We start from the raw sequence: 23,875 nt of genomic DNA on the forward strand, positions 1-23,875 counted from the left end.
AGTGAGCTGTAGGATCATACCACTTAGGATAAGGTGATTTGAACGGGTCCACACGGTTTGAGGGCAATCAGATGGCTATTATAGAGCTCTTGATATAACTCCGTATAAGTTATGAGGATTGGATCAAATACGAGCTTTTCTCAAATAGTTTGTTGCTCTCATGAACCACTTGTCAGGTTAACAGGATGAATTTAGGATCTTGTAGGAGTTTGACTGTTAAGGCTGTATATGAGAGCTTAAGGGATAAAAATAGACTGGTATATGGATGAATTAGGTGGTTGTGAGGCTGGTTGGTGTGGATAAGATGAAGTATTGTTCACAGTAGGATAGTATAGAGAGTAATTTAAGGGTGGATAGGGTTGATATCCCCTGAACTATCTGTCAAAACCTACAGCTTGAGCTTCAGTCTCTTTTTTCTTGGGTGCCTTCTTGATTTTTTCTCCTTTCAGCTTACCATTTTTAATGGCATTCTCAATGATTTTGCCTGAAATCACCATGTCAACGAAATTTTTTGTGACATTTTTTATCATTTTTTCATAATAGGGAGATTTCAAAGTGCTAACAAACAATACAGTGGTCTTCTTTTCAGTCAAAGAAGGTTACACCTGAGTAGCCATGTTCTTCCACTCTGAGCATTTTTTGAACGATTCAATTGTTTTTTTCTTCATATTCTATAAAAGAAGACGATCAAGAGCCAAGTCTATTATATACCAATATTGACTAATGAAAGCATGAGCCATATCGCTTCAAGAATAAAAGCGTGTCCTGTCCAACTGGACATATCATCTAGCAACAGAGCTTGTTAGGCTATCTTGAAAAATATGCATCAAGAGCTTTTCATTATTGACATGGGCAGTCACTTTTTGATAGTACATAGTAATATAAGTTTTCAGACACCTTGTATCATCATAGTTCTCAAACTATGGCACTTTAAACTTCGAAGGAATAATCACATCCGAGACTAAACAGAGTCCATTAGCATCGGTAGAACCATCAAAACCCACTCCTTCCACTACTCGTAGCCTTTCCTCTAACAAGTTTATCTTTTGTTCAGCTTTTAAGGCTTCTACAAGCTCCTTCTCTTTGGGTCTTAATTTTTTTTTATTCTTTTAGATCATCCAAATTAGGGATTGATATTGGTTCTACTGTCTTTTCAATAAAGACAAAATTTATATAACTTTAGTACTGTCCTTGATTTGAATCTCATGGCATTCTGGGATATGTGTACCCTACAAGATAGGTGAACTACTGTGATGGTGGATCTTGTACAGATTAGACTTGATGTGGCTCAGAACCAGGAGGGTATAGTGAGTCATCCTCCTCTTGTTAGCTAGCATTCTCCTCTATTGCCTTCCTCTTGTTTAACTTGTTCAAAGCCTCTAAAATCTTATTCAACTCCCCTTCTAACTTCTCCTGAGCTTTCTCTATTCTCTCGAGACAATTGAAATTTTCTTGTTCCATTAATCTGGCTTGAGCTCTTGTATTGTATTAGTGAGTGAGGTTGTTTGGCGGAGCTATCCTTGAACCTCTAGCACCACAATTATGATTAGAAATGCTATGCTATGCTTTATGTATGATACGTTGATGGACAAATGAAATATACATTTTTATGAATGAAATTTAATATGAAATGGATGTAGATGATAATGTTAAAACATGATCATGAAAATAATACATACGCATAAAATCAAACAAACAACATGATCAGTTTCACAGATGAATTGAAAGTGATGTCGATGCATAATGTTACATGTGATAATAAAAATGATGCACAAAGTCAGATAATCAAAATGATTAGATAAATATTCTTCTTGTGTCCTAGTTTCAGGGTACATTTATCATTGGATAGAAAATGCTCTATCTTAAGTTTAAGCACTTCTAAGGTTCACTATATGTGGTTCAAGGTTAAAGTTTAAAGGTTTCTAAATTACTCCTTACATCATTGTCCATCACAAACTAGTAAGGCACCCTAATCCTCACCCATTACAGGCTACAAGCGAAAAAGGTTCAATTTGAATAAGAATATTTCGCTAGCCACTGCGAAGGTATTAAACCTCACGAAAGCAATAGGTACTTTACTCCCTCCTAGAAGGACGAAGCTCGGGTATAGAGCTCATGTTATGCATATGCATATGAATGACATAATTAATAAAGTAAATAAACATGAACGAAAAAAAAAATCTATACAAAAGGTTCAATTTTATTAGGCTTTTGGATAACAAAAATTTATTTGCTAGCCTGACTCTTAGAGTCCCCAGTGAAGTCGCCAAGCTGTCATAACGTCTAGATCCAGGGATCTATCGCAGACATGAACTTTAAGAGTCGCCACCAATCTTTTTTTATCTAAGTGCGATTGGTCACCTAATGAATCTATTCTTTCAGTGAACACCTAAATTTAAGGGTCCCTAAAAAAATAGGTTTGAGTCTACTAACTAGAACGGGATTCGGAAGTTCGGTTACGTGTGAGAAAAGTTATAGCACCCTCACAATGCCCATCAAAGATGGTACTAGCTTAATTTTGTGTTATCCAATAAGCCTTAAAATTTTACCAAGTAATTAATTGTTGGAAATTATTCTCAATTGACTCTAATACTTTTAGCAAAAAATTGAGAAAATCATCACCTCAAGAGTATGCAAGAAAACTACTGTCTCACTTGTAGAGGCTCCATCGTCGAATTATTTAACATTAAAGAAAATTCTAAAGAAATAAAAAAATAAAAAAAAATGATTGCTTTTGTACATGAGAAAATTGATACTTTCAACTTTTTCTCAAAAATAATTTTTTGAAAACTTTTAATTTTGAGAAAAATTGATACTTTCAACTTTTTCTCAAAACTTTTTTTTTTAAATTTATCTTTAAGAAAAATTGATACTTTCAACTTTTTCTCAAAAATAATTTTTTTTTGAATTTTTAAAAAAAATAAAATAAACAAAGTAAAAATGAAAATAAATAAAAAGATAAATACAAATAAATACAAATAAAAATATTAAACCATTCTAATATAATAATAATAACAAGAAATAAATAATAAAAAAAAACCTGAGAATGGCTCGATTAACGGCTTGAGACGCGGGTCGAATATGGGTCGATGCTCGGGTCGGGTTGGATCTTGGCAAAATGCGCGGATCCTCTGGGTTACTTAACGCAAAAATGACGTCGTTTTAGGAGGGTATATAAGGTTGATTCCTTTATTTTTTCAATAAAACCCTTCCTCTCTTCTCTCTCTTTCTTTCTTTTTTCTCTCCCTTCTCTTTAGAATCTGAAGAACTTCGGTTGAATATTCATCGGATTCTAAAAATTTTCACCGGAATCTAAGTTTTTCGTCAAAAGTTCGTCGAAAAACTGATCGATTTCTAGAAATGTTACCGAAAACTGGAAAGTTGGCTGGAAACTTCAAACTTAGCCGGAATAGCTGCCAAAAAATTCAACCTTCGTTGAAAAATTCAACCGGAATCTGAAAATTTTCCTGAAATTTCCAGAAAAAAATTCGTAAAAAATTCCTACCGATTCTTAGAGCTGTTCTAAACGCACCCAAACCTTTTTAGCTTTTAAATCCTCTTTGTATCTTCTTTTTCTCTCAGCCAGTAACTCTTTTCTCCATCTGTCCCTTTTTTTTTTTATCAGTGGATCCTTTTATAGGGATTGATCAGAAGAGTTTCTGATCAATCCCAACTCCTCTTCATATTGGGATTCAATCATTGAATCCAATATGAACTCTAATTGAATCCCAATTTACAGTGGGATTCCTCCAAAACCAATCCAATCTTCAACCGAAAAAAATCAAAAAAATAAAAAATTAAATAAAAAATATATAATTAAATGAAGATAATAAGAAAAACTAAAAAATTAACAAATAAATTAACAATAATAATAGATAAATAATAATAAACATATAACTAGATAAATAAATATATATATATATATATATGAATATTAACAGAAAAAAAAAGAAAAAAAAAAGAAAAAAAGAAAAAAAATAAAGATATATATATTAATAAATAGTAATAATAAATAAGTAAATAATAAATACATAAAAGATAAATATATATAATATAAAATAAAAATAAAAATAAAAAATACAAAAATAAAAAAAAAAAAACAAAATGGTCCAACCAATTTGGACTAGGCCCAATTGATTCGGGCCTGGATCAAATTGGGTGTCTACACTGAGTCCTGATCTTATCAGTATTAATTTTGACAGTGATTTCAGCAGTTGTCAAATCTTGACTGAAGTGTAAATTAAAAATAAAAAAAAAGAAAAAAAATTGTTATCCCTAATTATGCTCGATAATACAAATATATATATATATATATATATATTTTTTTTTCATTTTAAAAAATACAACATACACTCTTCCTAATGTTTGGTGGAAATTTATTTTAAATATAAAAAGAAATATAATTTTTTAGAATTTAAAAAAAATAGAGTACATTTATTTATTTTTATTTATTCTCATATTTCCAATTTCATGCCTTTTTCTTCCAATTTATTTTTGTTTTAATCAATATCTTATCACCTAACCTTTTCAACTTTATAGTAATTTAATGATAGATTAGCATATTTTAATATAAAAAATTCATATAAATCAGATTATAAGTCATCTTAATTAAAATTTATTTGATAATAATTAAAAATAATTATAATCAATTATAATCTTGCCAGAAAACATAAAAAAACACATAATTTGCAATTAAAAGGCTCTCTCATGAAAAAGAAAAACAGAAAACAAAAAACAAGAACTTATAAACTTAAAAATAATAAAAAAAATAATAAAATTATTACTTGTCTTTTTTTTTTTTTGGTTTTAACTTGATAATTAACAGCATTACTTTATGAAAATAAAAATTATCCTATTTACAATTGTGGAGTTTTTAAAATTCATAAGTATAATTAGATTGTTACCATATTAAAATCTTTTATAAAAATTGATAAGTTAATTATTAGGTAGACATTATATGAAAATCATTTAATTTAATATGGAATTTAAAAATTATATCCCTGATTAAGGGTGACAAAATGAATTAAAATCCAAAAGTACATTAAAAAAAATTTAAATTTGAATTCAATTTAGTAAAAAAGTCAAAAATCCAAATTTGAAAAATCAAAACTAGTTTGAAATTATTCAATTAAATAATTTGAACTCAAAACTCAAAACGCATGCTAAAATGATTATATATTTCATAAAATTTAAAAAATGCTCGAGTAGTTAGAATTAAAAGCCTCAAAATACATTAAAACTCTTTTTTATATTGATGATATAGATAATATATAAAAAATAAAAAACAAATCGAGGTTACAATTAATTATATTTGATTCTAGACATATTTTTCAAGTCTGATTACTTTCTTATTAGGAAAATCATCTTCTTGTCCTTATAGAAATATCCAGAAAATCAATACTTTCAAATTAAGGCTAGCATTGTTTATAATATATGTCGTTTGTTGCAGATGTTAAAAGTGGAGCTAAAAACAAAGCTCCACTTGTGCGTTCATTAACTTTGAACTGAGTGACATTCTGTATCGAAACAAGTAAGTAACAAGGCTGTTGTTCTGAAGGTGCATCAAGATTACGTCTCAATCTGTATGGAGGTCAGTGCTAATTGTAGATTAGAACACTTTAAGCCTGACTATTTTCATCTATCTATGTTTCATATTAGTCTGATTCCATCCCCTTTCCCAGTGTGGAAAACAAAACTAGAAGAAGAAACTATGGAAAAGGGGAAATTCTGAGAACCTTTTGAGTTGAATATGATTTGTGTGGTTGTGTACATGTTCAGGCTGTTTATAAATAAAAAGAAGTTACAGTCAGTGTTCTTATAGCTTCTTCACTCTTTATATATTGCTCTACCCTTCAGAATGCTATGAATTTGGATTGCATTGGTGGGTTTATGAGTCTTGCAGATTCTTTCCAATATATCTTCTAATAACATTGCTTTCATATGTAGCAGGTTTCAGGCAAGTTAACTGGAAACATGAGGGATGACTTGCTGTATTGATTTACCCACTAACTGTTTTGCTAGTTGGCCATTGCTATCTTCTTACCTTTGATTTTTATAATTTTTTTTTTTTTTTGGTACAAAGAGTCTGCAATCTGAAAATAAGATAAGAAAGTATAAATGTTCAAATTTGAAATTTAGACCTATTAAATATTATCCTCTTACAAGTGATTATATAAATTGTTGCAATACCACCTAACTAAACCCCTAAAATATATACGTTTTACTTTTCTATTCGTTTTTATATTTAAAAAATATATATTTGAATCCAAGATACACGCCCTTAACGCTAATCAAAGTCACAGCCGTCATCTTTGGGCACATTTTAAAATAGAATCTTTAGTTGTGTGAACTTTGGGCACATTTGTTCAAAGAGTAATTAATGTTGATTTGTTTTTGATATATCTTACGATATTTTTGAAGCTTCTCTGGTGGTAAATAGTTGCTAGACAACTTGTGCATGACTTTAATCCAAAACTCCATATCCCTCAGCCAATATGAAACAAATGCAAAACTTCTAATTTCATTTAGGAAATAATAGTAAAACCAATCTAACAATGAAATTAATAACAGCCGCAGCTCACATTCTTTGATTATATAGATGATTTACAATTAAGAATGTATGAATTGTGTAGATTTATGCCACAAAAATAATGATAAAGGCTAAAATGTCACCTTCCGTCTCCAATGATAACGTCGAGCATAGGTTTAGTAACATTTCCAGGTGAAATCTGTGCATCAGCTACTATGCTTGTACTTATAGAGGTATCATAGTTGGTTTCACTTGCTCCAGTTTCCAGATTACTCGTAAAGCTAGTTGCGTCATCGAACTTCCAGTCAGTCAAGTATCCAGGCTTTGAAACTACTCTGCTCACTTCAGCATCTCCCGAAAGCATAGCCACCACACGAGACATGGATGGCCTTTGCATTGGTGATGTTTGAGTACACAAAAGAGCAATTCCGATAACACGCTTCATTTCTTCCTCGTTGAATTCGGATAAATTACAGTCCGCAAGTTCAACTTCATGATCCTTTTCATGCAGGTGCCAAGCCTAGTAAGCAGAAAGATGAAAGCATATTTTAGAAAAGCAATTTACGCATAATGCATATGAAACTCAGAAAGCAGAGGATTAAAGGTGTAGAATGTGTTTTAAATTGCTTAAGGTGACATGAATCCCAGTCAGTAAGTGTAATTTAGAAAAACAAGAGATTTAAATGAACATGACTTGTTTTTGGATTATAGCAATCACTGCCTTAAACTTTTTCCAGTAGAATAGAAGTTTGGAGCTGGAAACCCAAAATCGCATACCAAAACAAAATGAAAATGTTTGACACAAAGCAAAGGAGACAAGGTACCAGATCAAAGAGAAGTGAATGCAAGATTGCAACTCACACAAAACTCATGAATCCTATAACTTTGCAAATCATCGGAGTGTCGCCCTGTTGATATCCATTTACTTGTCAAAGCCTTGGTTCTAGGGCTGAGGTTAGAGGAATATAACTCTACAACATACTAATGTACTAAACAATCTCTCGTATATCCAAAGAAAAAAGAAATATTCATACCCATTCAAGAAGGTACATCTGCTCTTCCACCAAGCTTGAATCAGAATTAGGTCTTCCACTAACAATCTCTAGAGCCACAACGCCAAAGGCGAACACATCAGTCTTCTCTGTAAGGTGTCCACGCATGGCATACTCTGGTGCAAGATACCCACTACATTGGTAATGACAACAACTATTTACTATTTATCCACTGAAGGCATAAATCATGGTGAAAAACAATAAATTTGATGTAAAAAATTAGGTTTGCTAATCTTCAGAATCTTACATTGTCCCTGCAACACGGGTACTTATGTGGGTCTTATTATCATCGTAAAGTTTGGCTAAACCAAAATCAGAGATTTTCGGGGTGAGATCAGAATCAAGCAAAATATTGCTGGACTTGACATCTCTGTGCACGATGCGAACCCTTGATTCTTCATGAAGGTAAGCTAAACCTCGTGCTACTCCCATGCATATATCATACCGTGTTGACCAACTGAGGTTCAAATTTTTTCCTGCTTCATGCAAGCCATATGTAACTATACATCCAATATGTTTCCAACTTTCCGACTTAGAAAGAAAAGCATATAATTTCATTGATTCTATCTTCATACCAAACAATGCTTGATCTAGACTTTTGTTTTCCAGATACTCATAAACAAGGAGACGCTGATCTGCCTCAATGCAGCATCCATATAATTTGACGAGGTTACGGTGTTGCACAGCTGATATAGTGGCAATTTCTGTAACGAACTGGCTCTTGCCTTGGCGGGATGCTACAGACAATTGCTTGACAGCAATTACTCTTTCATCATCAAGTCTTCCCTATGTAGCATAATTCAAATAAAAATTATGATAAAAAAAGAAGTTATAACAAACTTAACAAAGAACTATTAGCATAATATAATGATTCAATATCCTGGAGTTCCTTTCATTCAGTCTTTTATTGTCAGTGTTTGACATTTGATTCCACCAAAATTAAAATCAACTTATATCCTCAGTGTTCCCTTCATAGGAGAACACAGTTTGTCACAAGAAAAGGGATAGAATAACAATAAAAAATGTAAAATTTCATTTATTTTGTTTTCAAATGCAAACAGATGAGGGGGTCATAGGATCAGTCACTTTCAATTTATTATCATGTGTCAAAGGCTTATGTCTTATCGCTGCTCTTGTTTCATCCCCTTCGTTACTTGTATATGTTAACAATCAATTGACAATCAAAACGAGTGAAATGCCTCCACTTAGTAAAATTGACATAAAAGGTTCTGTAATCTGAGATTAGTCATGGATCCACTGGTGTTATGGGCATTTCAGACAAAAATCCCATATCAAGGTGTATTCATCCACCTGCTCTGCCATAATAGAACCACAAATTACCTTATAGACTGGCCCAAATCCTCCCTCTCCAAGCTTGTTTGCAGGGTTGAAATCCTCTGTAGCAGCTCTTAGTTCAGCATAACTGAAAGTGTAGGGTTTAGCATCTATCCCTAGTAGCTCTGCAAATTCAAGAAAGAGACAGGTTACCATTGTAAAATTGCTAATCTAAAGATTAATTGGATTGGTTGTGCATAAGTTGGAAGTGCATACTCGAGATTTATTTTATTAGAATAAAAGGTACTTAATTTTTCTAAGGTCTCACAAATTTTTAAAGCTGATATAAAAGGAGTATGTGCTTTTGCAAATATTCTATTTGTAGATGCATTTTTAAAATCTTGTCCAGTAGAAACCAAAAATCACTGGCAGGAGCAACTGAAAGATTATTTGTGACTAGTACCTCATTTTTCTCAAACGTTATTGGTTTCTTAAAGAAGAAATTAAGAAAAAAAATTGTATGATTCTAAAAATGCCCGGTTCACACAGGCATAAAATGTTTTCCTTCAAGGCAAACAGGATTTCTTTATTCTCTTCTTGAGATGAAATGTTGCATCTACGTGCTCACTGCTTAACTTTGACAGAAGACTAGGCCCACTTGGATGCACATGACAAGTTTTTAACCCCAGAAGAAACTTCAAAAATAAGAAGTTAAACAACTAAAATATTAGCACCAAGACTTTGAAGTCTACCTTCATCATCTTTCTTACGGGCCCTTTGTCTCCTAAAAATGCAGAATGCTGCAACAAACAGTAGGCCTACAACTCCAACACCAACAACAATCCCCACGATCAAGCCAGTTCTAGTCTTCTTGCTAGTAGAAGCATTATTACTAACAGTAGGTATGAAATCTGCATAAATCAGAGCAATCAGTAATACTGTAATGCTGTGCAATAAATGAATAAAATTTGTTAATTGCTGACCTGGGTAAGCACTGATTGCTGAAATGGACGGCCCATATGTACCTTGAGCTGGAACACAGCAAGTCCCTTTTCCAGCCCAAAACAGATGAATTTCAAGGTAGTTTTCTGATACCAGAGCCTTAAACTCTTTTATAACTGCTCGTCTAGAAACCCCACCGGCCTCCTTCTGTATGTCAAAATCCTCTAAAACAAGACTCCCCTGGAATAATCAAATTCAGAAACAAATGTTATTCTTATAAAAGAGTATTATATGAATCATGCCAAAACAGGTAATCATTCTTAAGCTAGAATAATCTTACCTAAGACCAAAGGTAGCCTTTTCAAGTTAGTACCCACTAACTTGTTAAGGTTAGTTATTTGTGCACTAACAATTTCTCTTGAACCAAAAATTTCCCGCCTGAGAGGGATTATATTATATGGAAAATTGTGCAAAAAATTACAAAAAAAAAATGGTATTTGAGATGGAAGTTGCACCAATTTAGACGAACTTTGTCAACTAGTTGAGTCAAAATTTAAAATGAGGGAAACAAAATCTCGGTTCCATGATATCTAAGAGTGATATTTCAAGAAATGAAGTATCACTGTCAAATATGTGCATACTGAGCAAAAGTTGGCAATTGTTTAAGACTTTTAATTAGTATAAAAAACACTTTGACAGCATTATCCTGAATGTCAGTTTTCACAGTAACAGTTGAAGGGCAATACAGGGAAGAATTCGATGATGAGATACAGACCTGGATATAAATATCAAAAACACGCCTCCCACGACTTTCCCATCTATCAGTATCTAGAATTTGTGTTTCTGCAAATTGAAGCCTCACAGTATAGGTGCCATTCTCAAGCCCCAATCCATAGTACCTTAGTGATGAAGCAGAGATCCGTGCTGTCTGAAATAGCTCTGAGTCTAGGGTGTTTGTGAACTGAGATGCGGAAGTAATAGTGTACTGAGGATTATTGGTCCCAGTAAAATATCCAACATTACTGACTGCCCACCTATTAGTGTCCGTAACATAATATGATGCTGGACCAAGTGTCTCATTGTCCCTCTCGAACAGAGTCCCATCTGATGATGTAATCTGTGGACCACCACACTTAATTGCAAAGTTATAATCTGTAAATAAAAAAAAGGAGATATTCATCAACCGCACTGAAAAGGGTAATTTAGTAGAAAAAATTAGCATGATTGGGGCTGGCTCAATAATAACAACTGAAACAAACAAGTTTGGTATGTGGACAAAAGATAAGGGCAACAAACAACATAACAAACAAGTCAACAAACAACTTACTACACTGATATAGTGTTAAATATCCAACCTAAAATCCATTAACAATAAAAAAGAAGCTGACCCAAAATTAAGGTCACATGTTTTATACTTTCTTATTAAAAGGAAGAGTAGAGGGTTTGGAGGTGGTTTTCCAGCCACCCTCTAAAGCTCACCATTGATATTCCCTCAAATCAAGATGGTTAGAGAATTAAGTATTCGACTATAATAGTTTCAGATTGAGATTCCATTTTGCACTTCAAAATTTACCTTAGTGATGGTTTCAAATTGGGGTATTTTTGTAATAGTACATATTTCCTCTACTCTAGTATCCATTCCCTGTAGTAAGAGTACGCAATCAACCTGGGTCTTTTTAATCCTATTAACATTTTATTCGCCATCAATTCTGATATTTCCAAGATATGATGGATAACTAAAAAAATTGATTTTTTTATACTATTTGTGTGTAAGAAATGGAAATCAATTATATTCAGCTTTAAGTTTTTATGAAAATGTATAACTCTATTCCCTTTTCTTTTCTGGAGTTTATTTTCTTTGAAGGAAAAGGGAAAAGACCATTTGAAATCAAGAATATTAGTGGCAACACAAAAATTAGAAATGCTTGCTCGTCATATTCTACTCAATCCAATGGCCAGTAATAATCCAATATTGTGCCAATAACACCTCTACCAACATCAGGAAGGTCTGTCCATCCTATTCTGGCCTAGCTGCTAACCTATTTGTTTCTGCATAAGAAGCGTGAAGAGGGAAAGTTATAATTATACTCACAGATTCCAGATCCTCGATTGCAAGGAAAATTCCGTTGAAGGCAGTTCAGCCCTGATGGCAAAACACTGAAAATAGAAGAGCAATGCAGTTGCATAAGGATGATGATTACATGCTTAGTAATATTTGATGACATATAAATCAGAATAAGGTTATGTAAGCTTAACTTAAGCCTTTCAAATTCACAAATGGAGTCTTTACAAAATGCAATAAGTCGTTTCCCCTTTCCTTCAACAACGAAACTAAGGAAGGAGCCAATCCTTTTCTCCACATATAATAGTAAAAATCTACTTATCATTCATTATATCACATCATAACACGAATGGGAAACTGAATAGAAACAAAATATAAATTTAAGCATTAGAAATCATTTTATTTGTCGTGAACCATTAGGCATCACAAAGTACATAAAAGTGAACAAACCATAAAAATGAACAAGACTACTTACATATCATACAACAACTACGCAATTTTACTTAAAAACAAATACACAACGGTAGAATATGGTTTTGGGGAGAAAATACTATTATAACTATAGCACTAACATGATTGAAAAGCGTATTACCATGTTCCAAACCTCATAAATGTTTGTTATATCTTATCAAAAGAAAAATGTATTATCACTTATAGCAGCCTTCTGGCTCACAAGCAGCAACTTAACCAGGACAAGTGGCCATAATACAAGATCCATAATATTCTAAATTGAGAAAAAGCAATTACTTTTTAAATCAACTTCATATCTTAAATCATGTAAAGAGAAGATAGCAGCAAGAGAATTTACCTGCTGTTTGACTGTCCTATTGTAAAGTTGTTGGCAACTAAATTACTGTATAACGCACACCATAAAAAAAATAGTCAATTTCATGATCATTCAGTGTATATTTAATGAAGACACATCCTACAAATTTGAAGCTTTCTATAATACTGGACAGCCTATATTCAAGAGCTAGCAGAAGTCAATATCTTAGGAAGAGAACAAAATATCGTAACGTAAGTTAAAACTTATAAACTACAATGGAATCTATTGGATGCAAATATAGAAACCTATAAGAAACTTACACTAATAAATTTGGTTGGTTGATCCAAGAAGGAAAGCTCCCAGCTAAATTGTTGTACGATACATCTCTGCAAGGTTTGCATGTTGAGAATGGCACGTAATTAAGAGAATTAAGAATAAATTAAATCATATCAATCCATGCAAATTTTAAACACCATCCAAAACATATATATATATATATATATATATCAATCCATGCAAATTTTAAACACCGTCCAAAACATATATATATATATGTTTCCCCATGAATCAATCTTAGGTGGCATTGAAAGTTTGCTAAACTTATGGTCCCTAGTTTCCAAGGCAAAACCAGCAGGGAAGGCTTTGAAACGATGAATGTGCCTTCACATCTACCTTCTGATATCTAACTTAGAAACATATATATGATTTTCCAAGAAAAATTTCCCTGAATGAATCATCTTTTTTTTTTTTTCTTTTTCATAGATAATACTTCCTTTTGCAAAGAGAACCACCAAGAGATTTGAATAGGTAAAAGAAATAGAAATAGCTACATTCAACAGTGCATCTAAATTTTCTAATACACATATATTACATTTTATTATCATTTTTCCCAAAAGTGGTTCCTAAGGTTCATATATGTAGACTTTCATCCTACACAGAACTCTTAGCAGCTGGTCCCTAGGGGTTTTGTGGGCAAAAGATAGGGCTATATCACCATAATAATGTGAACAAGAGATTGGAGCTTGAGATATCCCTAAGATTCAAATAAGTGAATGATATTGATGAGAATAAACTATTACTCCAAATAAATACTATCTTAATATATCATCTTAGCATTGAGTTGAAGGATATAAGTCGCACTTACATATTGCGAAGAGATGAACTCTTTTCTGCAGGCAGTGTACCATTCAACTTATTATTTCCAAGAAACCTGCAGATAAAAACATCAAAATGAACCATATTTTCATATATAAAAATCAATTGGTATATGAATATGTATTTTTAAGTTGGAGTCTTACAAATAAGTGAGTGAACTCAAATTAAACAGAGCATCTGGGATCTGTCCAGTTATGTTATTGAAGCTTAAATCCCTAGAAAGGAAAATATTCAAACGGTTATTAGAAAGTACATCTTGTACGAAACAAGCAAAAAGTAATTAAAGAAATAATTCTATTTAAGCAAATTATTGAGCTGGCAAAATTTCAACCAAATCCATCAAACAGCAACCACCTTTCCCCATACATACATACATATATATATATGTATGTATGTATATATTTATATATGTATACATGTATGCATTAATGCGCATATGTATATACATATTTGTATTTGTGTATGCATATGTACGGACACACATGCACACACACACATATAAGACACACATGAAAACAATCAAGTTTTGAGTAAAATGGCTGCTAACCCAATTTTAAGTAAAACGGGTTCTAGTTACAAGCACACCTACTAACCTTGTGCACAGTATTGTTTAAATAAATTCAAGAAACTTTACAAAGGGCTCTCACAAAACATCTGACCATTAGTTTAGAAGGACCAATCAGATGGTCAATTGACAGGTTTCAGGTTCAACTCACTCAGAACCTGCCTTGACAGAAGCTTGACTTGTAACTATGGAAACAACCATTCACGGGAGTAACTTACAGCTGTGTCAAACTCTGGTATTCCCCTATGCTGGATGGAATTGTATCAGAAATATTATTGCTCCTTAGATCTCTGCAAGGAATATCCTTTCTTGAGTCAATGTTACTAATTTATTGGACAACAAGAGGGAAGGAGTAAAATGTAAGAGAAGCTGGAATTAAGCTGACTCACAAGACAACTAAGGACTTCATATCCCTAATAAATGCTAGGGAACCTCCATTAGATAAACCACTTATCCTCCTATAAGTGCATCACAGTAGAATGTTGACGTCATAGACCTTCAACATGTTAAAAGAACTTACAGAGAAAGATGTAGGCACTCACAACTCTGTTAAAGACGTAAGATTGGCAAATGTTGAAGGTATTGGACCTTCAAAAGAGTTTCCTTGAAATCTCCTATAATCAAATAACAGATCAAGACATTATAAATTGTGCAGAGATGGTACTAAGACACAAACAGTTATCCCGTTTTCCTCTGCTCCAAATCAGAACCTTAAAGCCAAGAAGAAAGTAAACCATACAAGACAGTAAGCTTTGACCAATTCCCTATAAAGTCAGGTATCCTCCCTGTAAGTTCAGTGTCTGATGCCCACCTGAAATAAATAGAGCTATTGCTTCAAAAATTTCATGAATATACTTTTTTTTTTCCAACAAAGCATATTTGTTTGAAAATTTCTAGAAAACAGCGCATTAAAAAAAAAATTCTTACACTGTATCCAAGTTCTGCAGATTAGCGAATGTTGAAGGAATCTCACCACTTATACCAGAACCATCAAAATAACTGCCAACATTAACAAAGTTCCATCATTTCTAATGGTCTACTTTTTTCATCAAGTGAAAACAAGAAATGAATAGCTAGTAAATCATAATTATTAAACCATCAGAGAGGTACACAAACACAAGAAAAGAAGAAAGTGGGTTGCATAAAAATAGAATCCTATAAGAAATAACTGCAAGATTTCACTCATAAGATTTCAAGCATACAACATAGCAGAAAGTCTAAAAGCTTCATACTCAAACAAATAGAGAAATTTATCATCTGATACATCCTAACGAAAGTTAAACAAAAATGAGTATTTGGGTTGTCAAAAATGTTTAGTGTGTCTCTATTTAATTATGCTCTTGGCTTGTTTCAACAGCCTTACACATATTGCTTCATGCAATATTTTTTTTGTTCCTATTCCCACAATCTTTATTTTGAGTGATTGTTTGCTCATGCCCCTTTTCTAAATTAGAACATAAAAATCATCAATGAAAGATGTTATTCCAAACCCTACTTGGATTGCATTGTAGTCTGTTTAGAAGCCTAAGCAAATCAATCTGATGGTTCCCAGTAAAGAACATTATTTCGATTGTCCATAACACCAAAATTCCTGTATAATGAAGGATCAATGTATCTAATGGTAATGATGTCACCAACGATTGATCTTTCTAAGTAATTATTATTTTCAATTACACAAAAATAAGTTTTTCATCATTTTCCTACATAAAATAAATATCCAGATAGTCCAAAAGTTCTTAAAATTATCAGACATTGCTTTTTCAAGTAGACTGGAAGCCATAGAACTAGACAGAGGTATAAGATGTCAATGTTTTAGAATGGCCTAAGCCCTAAAATGAGCATATAAGTCTACAAGTATGTCTTAGGATTACACAAATCTTAAGGCTTTACAACAAAAAATAGTAAAGGCATCATGTTATTCATCAAAACTTAATAAGCTTTAAATGGTTGTTCTCAGTATGTCTCTATGTAAGCTTTTCTCTTTAGACTGTTTAGATTGTCTAATATTCTTCCCATATTAGTTAAATATAGTTCCTCTGTAAAACATTGATATTTGGGGAATCACCAATAATAGGATTTGTTGCAAATTTTGGTCATATGTGTCATATTGATGTTAATTCACTTTTAGTTCTTTGTATGCTATGTATCTATTTTCCCAGCTAGTAACCGCTCCCTAAGAAAGCTAGCAGAATCTGCATTGAAAATGAAAGGAATATTCAGCAATGTACAAGAACTTACAGTTGTTGTAGCATTGAACAGTTGCCAAGCTCAGATGGCAAAGGACCAGAGAAGTTATTAGTTCCAATGGCACTGCCATATTGCAAAGTACATCAATAAATAGACTGTACAACTCAAGCACTTTATTTTTTTAGTTTAAATCAGCACAGTGAATATGAAAATGGCAGCCTGGAAGGTCAATGAGGAACAAAAACAGGAAGATATGAAAAAAAAAAAAATCTATAAACAAATTTTATTATCAGAATGTGTGTTGTAAAACAAAAAAGTAAAATAAGAAACCTGCATTTGGAGATGATGCTCATCATGCAACCATGGAAAAGTGGGGTAAACAAGTTGTTAAATAAATTACAGAGAAAAGTATAAGATTAGCTTACAATGATCTTAAATCAGTAAGCAGTCCTACTTCCTTTGGAAGCTCCCCTGATAGTGCATTAATGCCAAGGTCCCTATTCAACACAAGGGTTACACATCAGAACTTGAAAGATTTATAACAATAAAGTCATGACTGAGACTTTATAAATTATAAAAGTTGGAATTCCGTACAGCCACTGCATTCGAGTTAGATTGCCAATGGAAGCTGAAAGGGGACCTGTTAAGTAATTCTGGCCCAGCCTCCTGAAAGAAATGGGGTTGACAATGGGGGGATGTCAGTATTCATAACATCAGCAAACATGGACAATCCATCATTGAAAACAGTCCCGCTGGATGGTAACATTATAGCTGAAATCATGCAACACAACAGCTGAAATATGCAACATAATTTTAACTTCAAGCTTTGCTGGAGCTTGATCTTAGCAGAGATATGAAAGCATGTACTCATTAAAAATGTAGAATTGTAAGTATACATGCATGTAAAATAGAAGCCATACAGATTGGTAAGAAACGTCAAAGACCAAAGTTCATCTGGAATCACACCCACGACATTCCGTGCATAAACTTTCCTGTAAAAAAGTTATCTCGAATAAGAATGTATAAAAAGAAGCTTTTTCACATATGTTAGTCTGGATATTCAAATACTAAATTCTCATTATCATATACCATTCAACCATTCATCCGAAATTTGACAGAATACTAAAAATAAGTGTTACACAATAAGAAGTTAAGAACAGTCTGCAAACATTTACTCGATTTAAGCATTCAATTTCTTTTTATTTCCAACAACAGAAATCCAAGGATAAACTAATTAAGATAAAAAATAAAAGGACTTTCAAAAAAATAAACTCTTTAGCTCTAGTAATGATTAATCTATGATTGCATCCCTCCAAAAGGAGCTTCCAAAACTAACCACTGAATTCATTTAATCTGTTTATTTGCTCAAAACTGTAAATAAAATGTAACAACAACAAATGGCAGCTTTTATCAAAGGCTGTTACTTTGACTTTCTGGATATAAAGTTATGCATGCCTCCACATTTTCGTTACATTCCTGAAATTCCATTGATTTTTTAGCTATGTAAAAATAAGAAATAAGACTTTCCCATTCCATAAACCTCAATCTATCCCTTGGCCAAGATTTCAACCTAAAATGTTTAAGGTCTACTTTGGCATTGTTTTTGCGGTTGAAAAAGTCGACTTTGGAAAATGTGCATCTGAAAATGCTACAAGAAATTGATGTGGCAAATTGGGATTGGAGAGTTTTTAGTGCTTGGCATTGCTGTGAAAAGAGTTAAAATGTCTAAAATAGATAGGAAGTTGAAAAGTAAAGAATAAGCATTTTAATACTATAAGTAAATTACTATTAAGATGTATCAAAAATAAATTATTGTGAAATTTAATTTTAAAATTTATACAAAATAAAAAATTTTAGATTTTCTTATGAAAATTAAATTACTTCAAGTTAGAAAACAAATATTTATATTCTTTCCATTTGAAAAAAGATGAAAAAGTAATTAATAGATAACTTTTTAATAGATAAATTTTTCATATTTTAAAACAAGGAGGGGTATTTCATCATTTCCTCTCCAAAGAGTAGCTTGCAAACTACCAAAGCAACTCCCATGGTACTTTTGCACTTGTTCTGAAAATGGCTGCCAAAGGGGGCTTTCACCCAAACTATTCCAGGCGTGTTTGGTATTGTGTTTTTGGCCAAAAGCTATGGTTGGGAGCCTAATGAGGCCTAGGTTGGAAGTCTCGCACTTTAACAATGTGAATGCCAATTAAGGGACCATCTGCTTCCTCTTCGACATTCAACTAACAAGAAAGCAAACAAAATACTACTCCCTTCGTCCCACAATTAGTTTCTAAGTTTGAACTTTTTCAATCAATTTTTTTTAAGTTTATTATATTTTATTCATAAACCATTATCAATTAAATTATTTTTAAAATATTTTTTCAAAACTTTGAACAAAATAGTTTTCAAGTATGTTCTTGTTAAAATTTAATTTAATCAAATATTGACAAAATTAAAGTAAAAGTTGAAAATTTTTATTATAAAAAGTCAAATTAAGACAGTATTTATGGAAGGAATAGACATATTCTCTTAAAGTATCATTTTAAATATCACCATGGTAATTTAATCGTTACAGTGATCTTATCACTCGTGATTTGAAATCACTTTCTTTACTTAACAATGATTAATTTTTAAGAATTAAATATCACTATATTTGATATTACTAAAAATTAAATATTATTTTGTTTGAAAATACCATAATAACCATGCATATTCTAATAGTCACACAAGTTAATGATTTCAATATTGCTTAAAGATTATAATTTATAAAATATTACTAAAATTTTATTTACTTTATAATAAAATATACTTAAATTATTAAATTAAAAAATATATTTATTTATAGATAAACTAATTTTTACAATATAAATTATATAAAAAATATTTGAATTAGAAAATGAAACTATTCTATTAAAATCATATAAGAAGAAGAATGAAAAAAATTATGTTATATATATGAAACATTAAAATGTTAAAAGAAAACACAAAAATTATTTTTGAATTTATTTTGATGAATACAAAAAACATAAAAATTTATTATATAAAATAATTAAAATTTTGAGATAAATCAAAATTTTAATTCACATATTAAATGATTAATATTGATTATTATTAATTTTACATATCACTTCACTTCTTATAAAATTTCTTACCCTTTTGAATGCAAATTAAATCATCTCCAAAAAATGATCTGCTTACTGTCGGTGATCTTGGTCACCTAAGTTCAGTTAATGCTTACCAAATATGATGATTTAATCTCCATGTGTAAATCATCATAATTTTTGAAATGATCATCATATATCAAATACTATCCATGGGAGACCCATATGCACGGGATGCAAACAATTCTAACATCAATGCAAGCAGTTTCAAGGCCATTGTACAGATGGGTAATCACCATTCAGCCATAACGTCAAACAGATGCTATGCAACTATCAAATACCGTAGAGGAGAAGAATAGATTTTCGTGGGACAAAGAATCAGGGCACATACAGACGGGTGATGTGGCAAGTAGAGCCATTGAAAGAACAGTCACATTTGATGAAAGGGTTGTAATCAGTGTTATCAATGTCAGTAGAGTCAGAGTCGAGGGCCGCTCCGCTGCATGGCTCGCCACTTATGTTCCATTGGTCTTGTCGTGCTGATATTCCCCATCGTTGAAATATTGAGTTCAATGCTCTTGCTGCACACAAATTGTACGGTGTCAGTTTTGAACATGTATTATAAAAAAAAGTCAAGGCAGCTTCGTGACAAGTAGAGGCTCTAGAGCTTTAGATTCAAGTGATATTCTATATAAGTTTGATTTAATTTTATGTTTTAATTTATTGATTGATTGATTTTTTTAATTATTTAATAATTATATATATAATATTTGATTATAATTTAATCTATATATAAATTATAGCAAAAGTTTTTAGGACTCAATCCATGATTTAATTTAATAATTTTTTTCAAAAATGATATTAAATAAAAATAATTAAATAGTGAAGTATCATGTATACTTACACTAAACTATTTCATATAAAAATAAATTTATGTATTTTGTTATTTATAAAAATTCAATTTTTTAATATTTAATTATTCATCATTTTTCTTTTCTCTATCTAAATACACTTTTGGTTTTTTTTTTTTTTAATTTTAAGAAAGAAAAAAGAAATAGGAAAAATAACCATAATAATCAAAGAATTAGAAGGAATAAATATTTGCATGACAAGTTGGCCAAAAGAATGGTAAGTATAGATGAGGTGCACTGATGGGTTCCAATCAACCTTATAATGAAAAAATGGTTATTCGTTTTTCTTAAAATTATTATTATGCTCATGAACCTTCTAAGGCCAACATGAATAATAATAGGATGTAAATCAATTGAATATGAATAAATTTTATAATGTTTAAAATTTTTTTATTTAATTAATAAATTTTAAAATATTATTGATGATTATTTATTAAATTTCATAAATAAATATACTTTAAATTTATTCATAAAATTGTTCATTGAATTTTTTTTCGTTTACAATTTTACATTATAAACTAATTAAATATTAATAAATTTTATTATATTTATAATTTATTTATTTAATTAATAAATCTTATAATATAATTCGTGATTATTTATTAAATTTAATAAACAAATAAAAATTAAATTAATTTATGAATTATTTGTTCAACGTTCTATCAATATACTCCTAAAAATAACAAAGAGAAGAAGGCTTCTCTAGCGACTCATGGGTTTAGGCTAAACCTTGGGGATGTCCACAACAGGCCCTATGCCAACAATATGGCTTTTCTAATTCTAGTATGTATATAAAAAGCGAGCAATCGAAACATACCTTCGGCAGGATCAGTAGTTGGCTGAGATTGATTCTGAGCTTGAGCTGAAAATTTCAAACCAAAGATGAAGAGAGCACATAAACCCAAAGCCAAAAGTAGCGGTGATCCGATTATCACCATCTTCATCGAATCTCTATCAGTTCTTGAAAATATTGTTGTTGTTAAATATTTTCTTTCTATCTGTTTTATCAATGAATTAATGAGTTGCCTTTTATTATATGAAAGAATCTGACAAGGTATGAAAAAGCCTGCTCACCAAAACAATTACAGAGGTTTGACTACTGCTGCCATGAAATAAAAGTAGTTTACCAATCTTTTTCCTTGTTACGTCTAACCTTGGCTCAGCAGCCATTACATTTCACACTTACGAATAAATCTAATAATTTTAAGTACCATATGCACAAATTATATATGTATAAATAATATAATTTAAAATTTTAATCAAAATTTATATTTAATAAAAAATAAAAATAAATTTTATATTTATCATATCATCATAAATTTAGACATAATAATTTTTATTTTTTATATTTATTTAATATAAAATATATAAAATTATTATATTTACGTATAAGTATAATAACCAACCTCCCATGCGTCATGGAAGGTTATTATATTATAAATTATTATAAATGATTTAACTTCAATTACAAATTCTCCTTTCGTAACTTTATTTTTATGCATATATGACCTTTCATATATTATCTAACTTTGTAAAAGTTTATAATGAATTATTACACTTATTTTGAATTTTATTTGTTGTAATAGTTTTGAAGTCTTCATTAAAAAAATTTTAAAATCGAAAAAAATAAAAAAAATTATCATTAATCTTTTTTAAGGTATGATTGATCATCCAAAAATTTATCATTTTAATAAATTGTCGTAACGGTTTTGTGTCCGTCCAATAAATTTAGAAACGAAATAAAAAAAATATAACGGAGTCACCACCAATCTTTTTTGGTTAGGTGCGATTGGCCACCTACTAAAACATATCCTTTTAATAAAGTTTTAAAATTAATTAAAATTTATTAAAAAGATAATTTTATGATCTGTGAAACAGTCTGGGTTCGGGAGTCGGTTACGCGCAAGGAAGGATTAGCACCCCCACAGTGTCCGTTAAAAACGGTACCAATTGACAACGTGTTATCCTTTGATTTTGATAAAAATAGTTCAATTTTCGGTGTTCAAAAAATAATTTTCTTGATATTTTTTTTATTTATTAGAAAAAAATTTATTCTCGAGAAAAATAAATTAAAACTTTTTTATTGAAATAATTCTTAAAATGTTCAAGTACGTTGGTAACATTAGAAGAACTTTTTCTCACTTAGAGATTTCTTAGGTATCGCTTCTCGGAATACCTTAGAATCTCATCCTCGGAGGCTCAAATTTATTTTTTCATAAAAAAAATATCATGCATACAATGCAAAATGTTACCATGTTTATGCACACATTTTACTCTCCTTTGTTAGAAATTTTATTAATTATTTTATTAATATTCTTATTGAAATTTTGAAGAAAAAGGAATTTAATTATATTGAAGATTTTCTATAAATATTTTAATACGCTGGTAATATTTTATAAAAAATCTTTTCACCTAGAGATTTCTTAAAGCATCTCTACTCGGAATATTTTTAGAATCTCATCATTGGATTAAATTTCTTTTCTTCTCATTTTTATTACTTATTTTTAATATATTAATCAATTTTTATTTATTATTTTAAAAAAAGAAATTTTTATTTAAAAATTTGAAGAAAAATAAAATTTTTATTATATTGAAGATTTTCTATAAATATTCCAATACACTGGTAATATTTTACAAAAAATCTTCTCACCTAGAGATTTCGTAGGCATCACTACTCGGAATACCTTTGAATCTCATCGTCGGATAAAAATTTCCTTTTCCTACATTTTTTATTAGTTTAGTATTATTATTAAATTTATTTTTATATTATTGTTTTAAAGTTTATTTTAAAAATTAACATAATTACATAAAAAAATTTAACCACAATTTCATCATTTAATCTAACAAATATAAATATTTTAATATGCATAAATATTAATAAAATAATATATAAAAAAAATAAGAAAAATTCAAAAAAAAAATTTTTTTACTTGAATCGGACCGGTCAACGAACGGTTCGGTTCAACGATTCGAGCGTGGTCTGGTTCGGTCTGGGCGGTCTAGTCCGGTTCAGATAGACCAGTCAGGGGTTAATGAAGAAACGGGTCATCAGGTCGGGTCGGGTCGCGGGTTGACGCGCGGATATTCCTTGGTCTAAACGACGTCGTTTTGGGCGTTTATTGAAACGACGTCGTTTTGGACGTTTATTGAAACGACGTCGTTTTGGCTATTGACAGTTTATATAAAAGTTAAAAAATTTTTTTTCATTCATTTCATTCGTTTTCTAGCAAAAAAAATCTCCCTTTTTTTTTTCTCTCTTTTTCAGTCAACCTGGGGCCGGTGGCCATCCGTCGCGATGGCCGCCGCAGTCTTCGTCGATTGTGAGCTTTG

At 30.9% G+C, this 23,875-nt stretch overlaps 1 protein-coding gene across 8 annotated transcripts; it reads right to left on the bottom strand.

The window, feature by feature from the left end:
* Window positions 1–6,495: 6,495 nt before the first annotated feature.
* Window positions 6,496–21,750, bottom strand: LOC111298911 (putative LRR receptor-like serine/threonine-protein kinase At1g56130). 8 transcript variants are annotated; one of them, XM_022893667.2, is made up of 26 exons: window positions 21,620–21,696; window positions 21,363–21,543; window positions 20,026–20,215; window positions 17,454–17,525; window positions 17,128–17,199; window positions 16,959–17,030; window positions 16,585–16,656; window positions 15,274–15,345; window positions 15,086–15,157; window positions 14,889–14,960; window positions 14,736–14,804; window positions 14,565–14,636; window positions 13,925–13,996; window positions 13,771–13,836; window positions 12,947–13,012; window positions 12,669–12,713; window positions 11,891–11,955; window positions 10,574–10,950; window positions 9,840–10,038; window positions 9,609–9,767; window positions 8,923–9,041; window positions 8,157–8,367; window positions 7,829–8,057; window positions 7,564–7,714; window positions 7,354–7,437; window positions 6,496–7,049 (listed from the first exon to the last, which is right to left on the bottom strand). In XM_022893667.2, exons 2-25 carry the CDS (start codon window positions 21,487–21,489, stop codon window positions 7,387–7,389), a joined length of 2,772 nt encoding a protein of 923 aa, XP_022749402.2. In that variant the 5' UTR covers window positions 21,490–21,543; window positions 21,620–21,696; the 3' UTR covers window positions 6,496–7,049; window positions 7,354–7,386. The 8 variants fall into 8 exon arrangements, with proteins under 8 accessions (XP_022749402.2, XP_022749397.2, XP_089603073.1 ...); XM_022893666.2 differs by having other exon boundaries at window positions 6,839–7,049; window positions 7,391–7,437; XM_022893662.2 differs by lacking the exon at window positions 7,354–7,437 and having other exon boundaries at window positions 21,620–21,750.
* Window positions 21,751–23,875: the final 2,125 nt, after the last annotated feature.

Source organism: Durio zibethinus, chromosome 18 (assembly GCF_047325235.1).
Source record: "Durio zibethinus cultivar Kanyao isolate XHJ-2024 chromosome 18, ASM4732523v1, whole genome shotgun sequence".
NCBI lineage: Eukaryota > Viridiplantae > Streptophyta > Magnoliopsida > Malvales > Malvaceae > Durio > Durio zibethinus.

Bases quoted from the DNA above. Each gene is read 5' to 3' on its own strand.
- LOC111298911 (XM_022893662.2), bottom strand. From the start codon at position 21,715: ATGGCTGCTGAGCCAAGGTTAGACGTAACAAGGAAAAAGATTGGTAAA. The intron at 14,961-15,085 runs GTATGGTTTACT...ATTTGATTATAG, and splicing joins TGGTCAAAGCTTACTGTCTT to GAGATTTCAAGGAAACTCTT. The intron at 13,837-13,924 runs GTAAGACTCCAA...TTTTATCTGCAG, and splicing joins TTGAGTTCACTCACTTATTT to GTTTCTTGGAAATAATAAGT.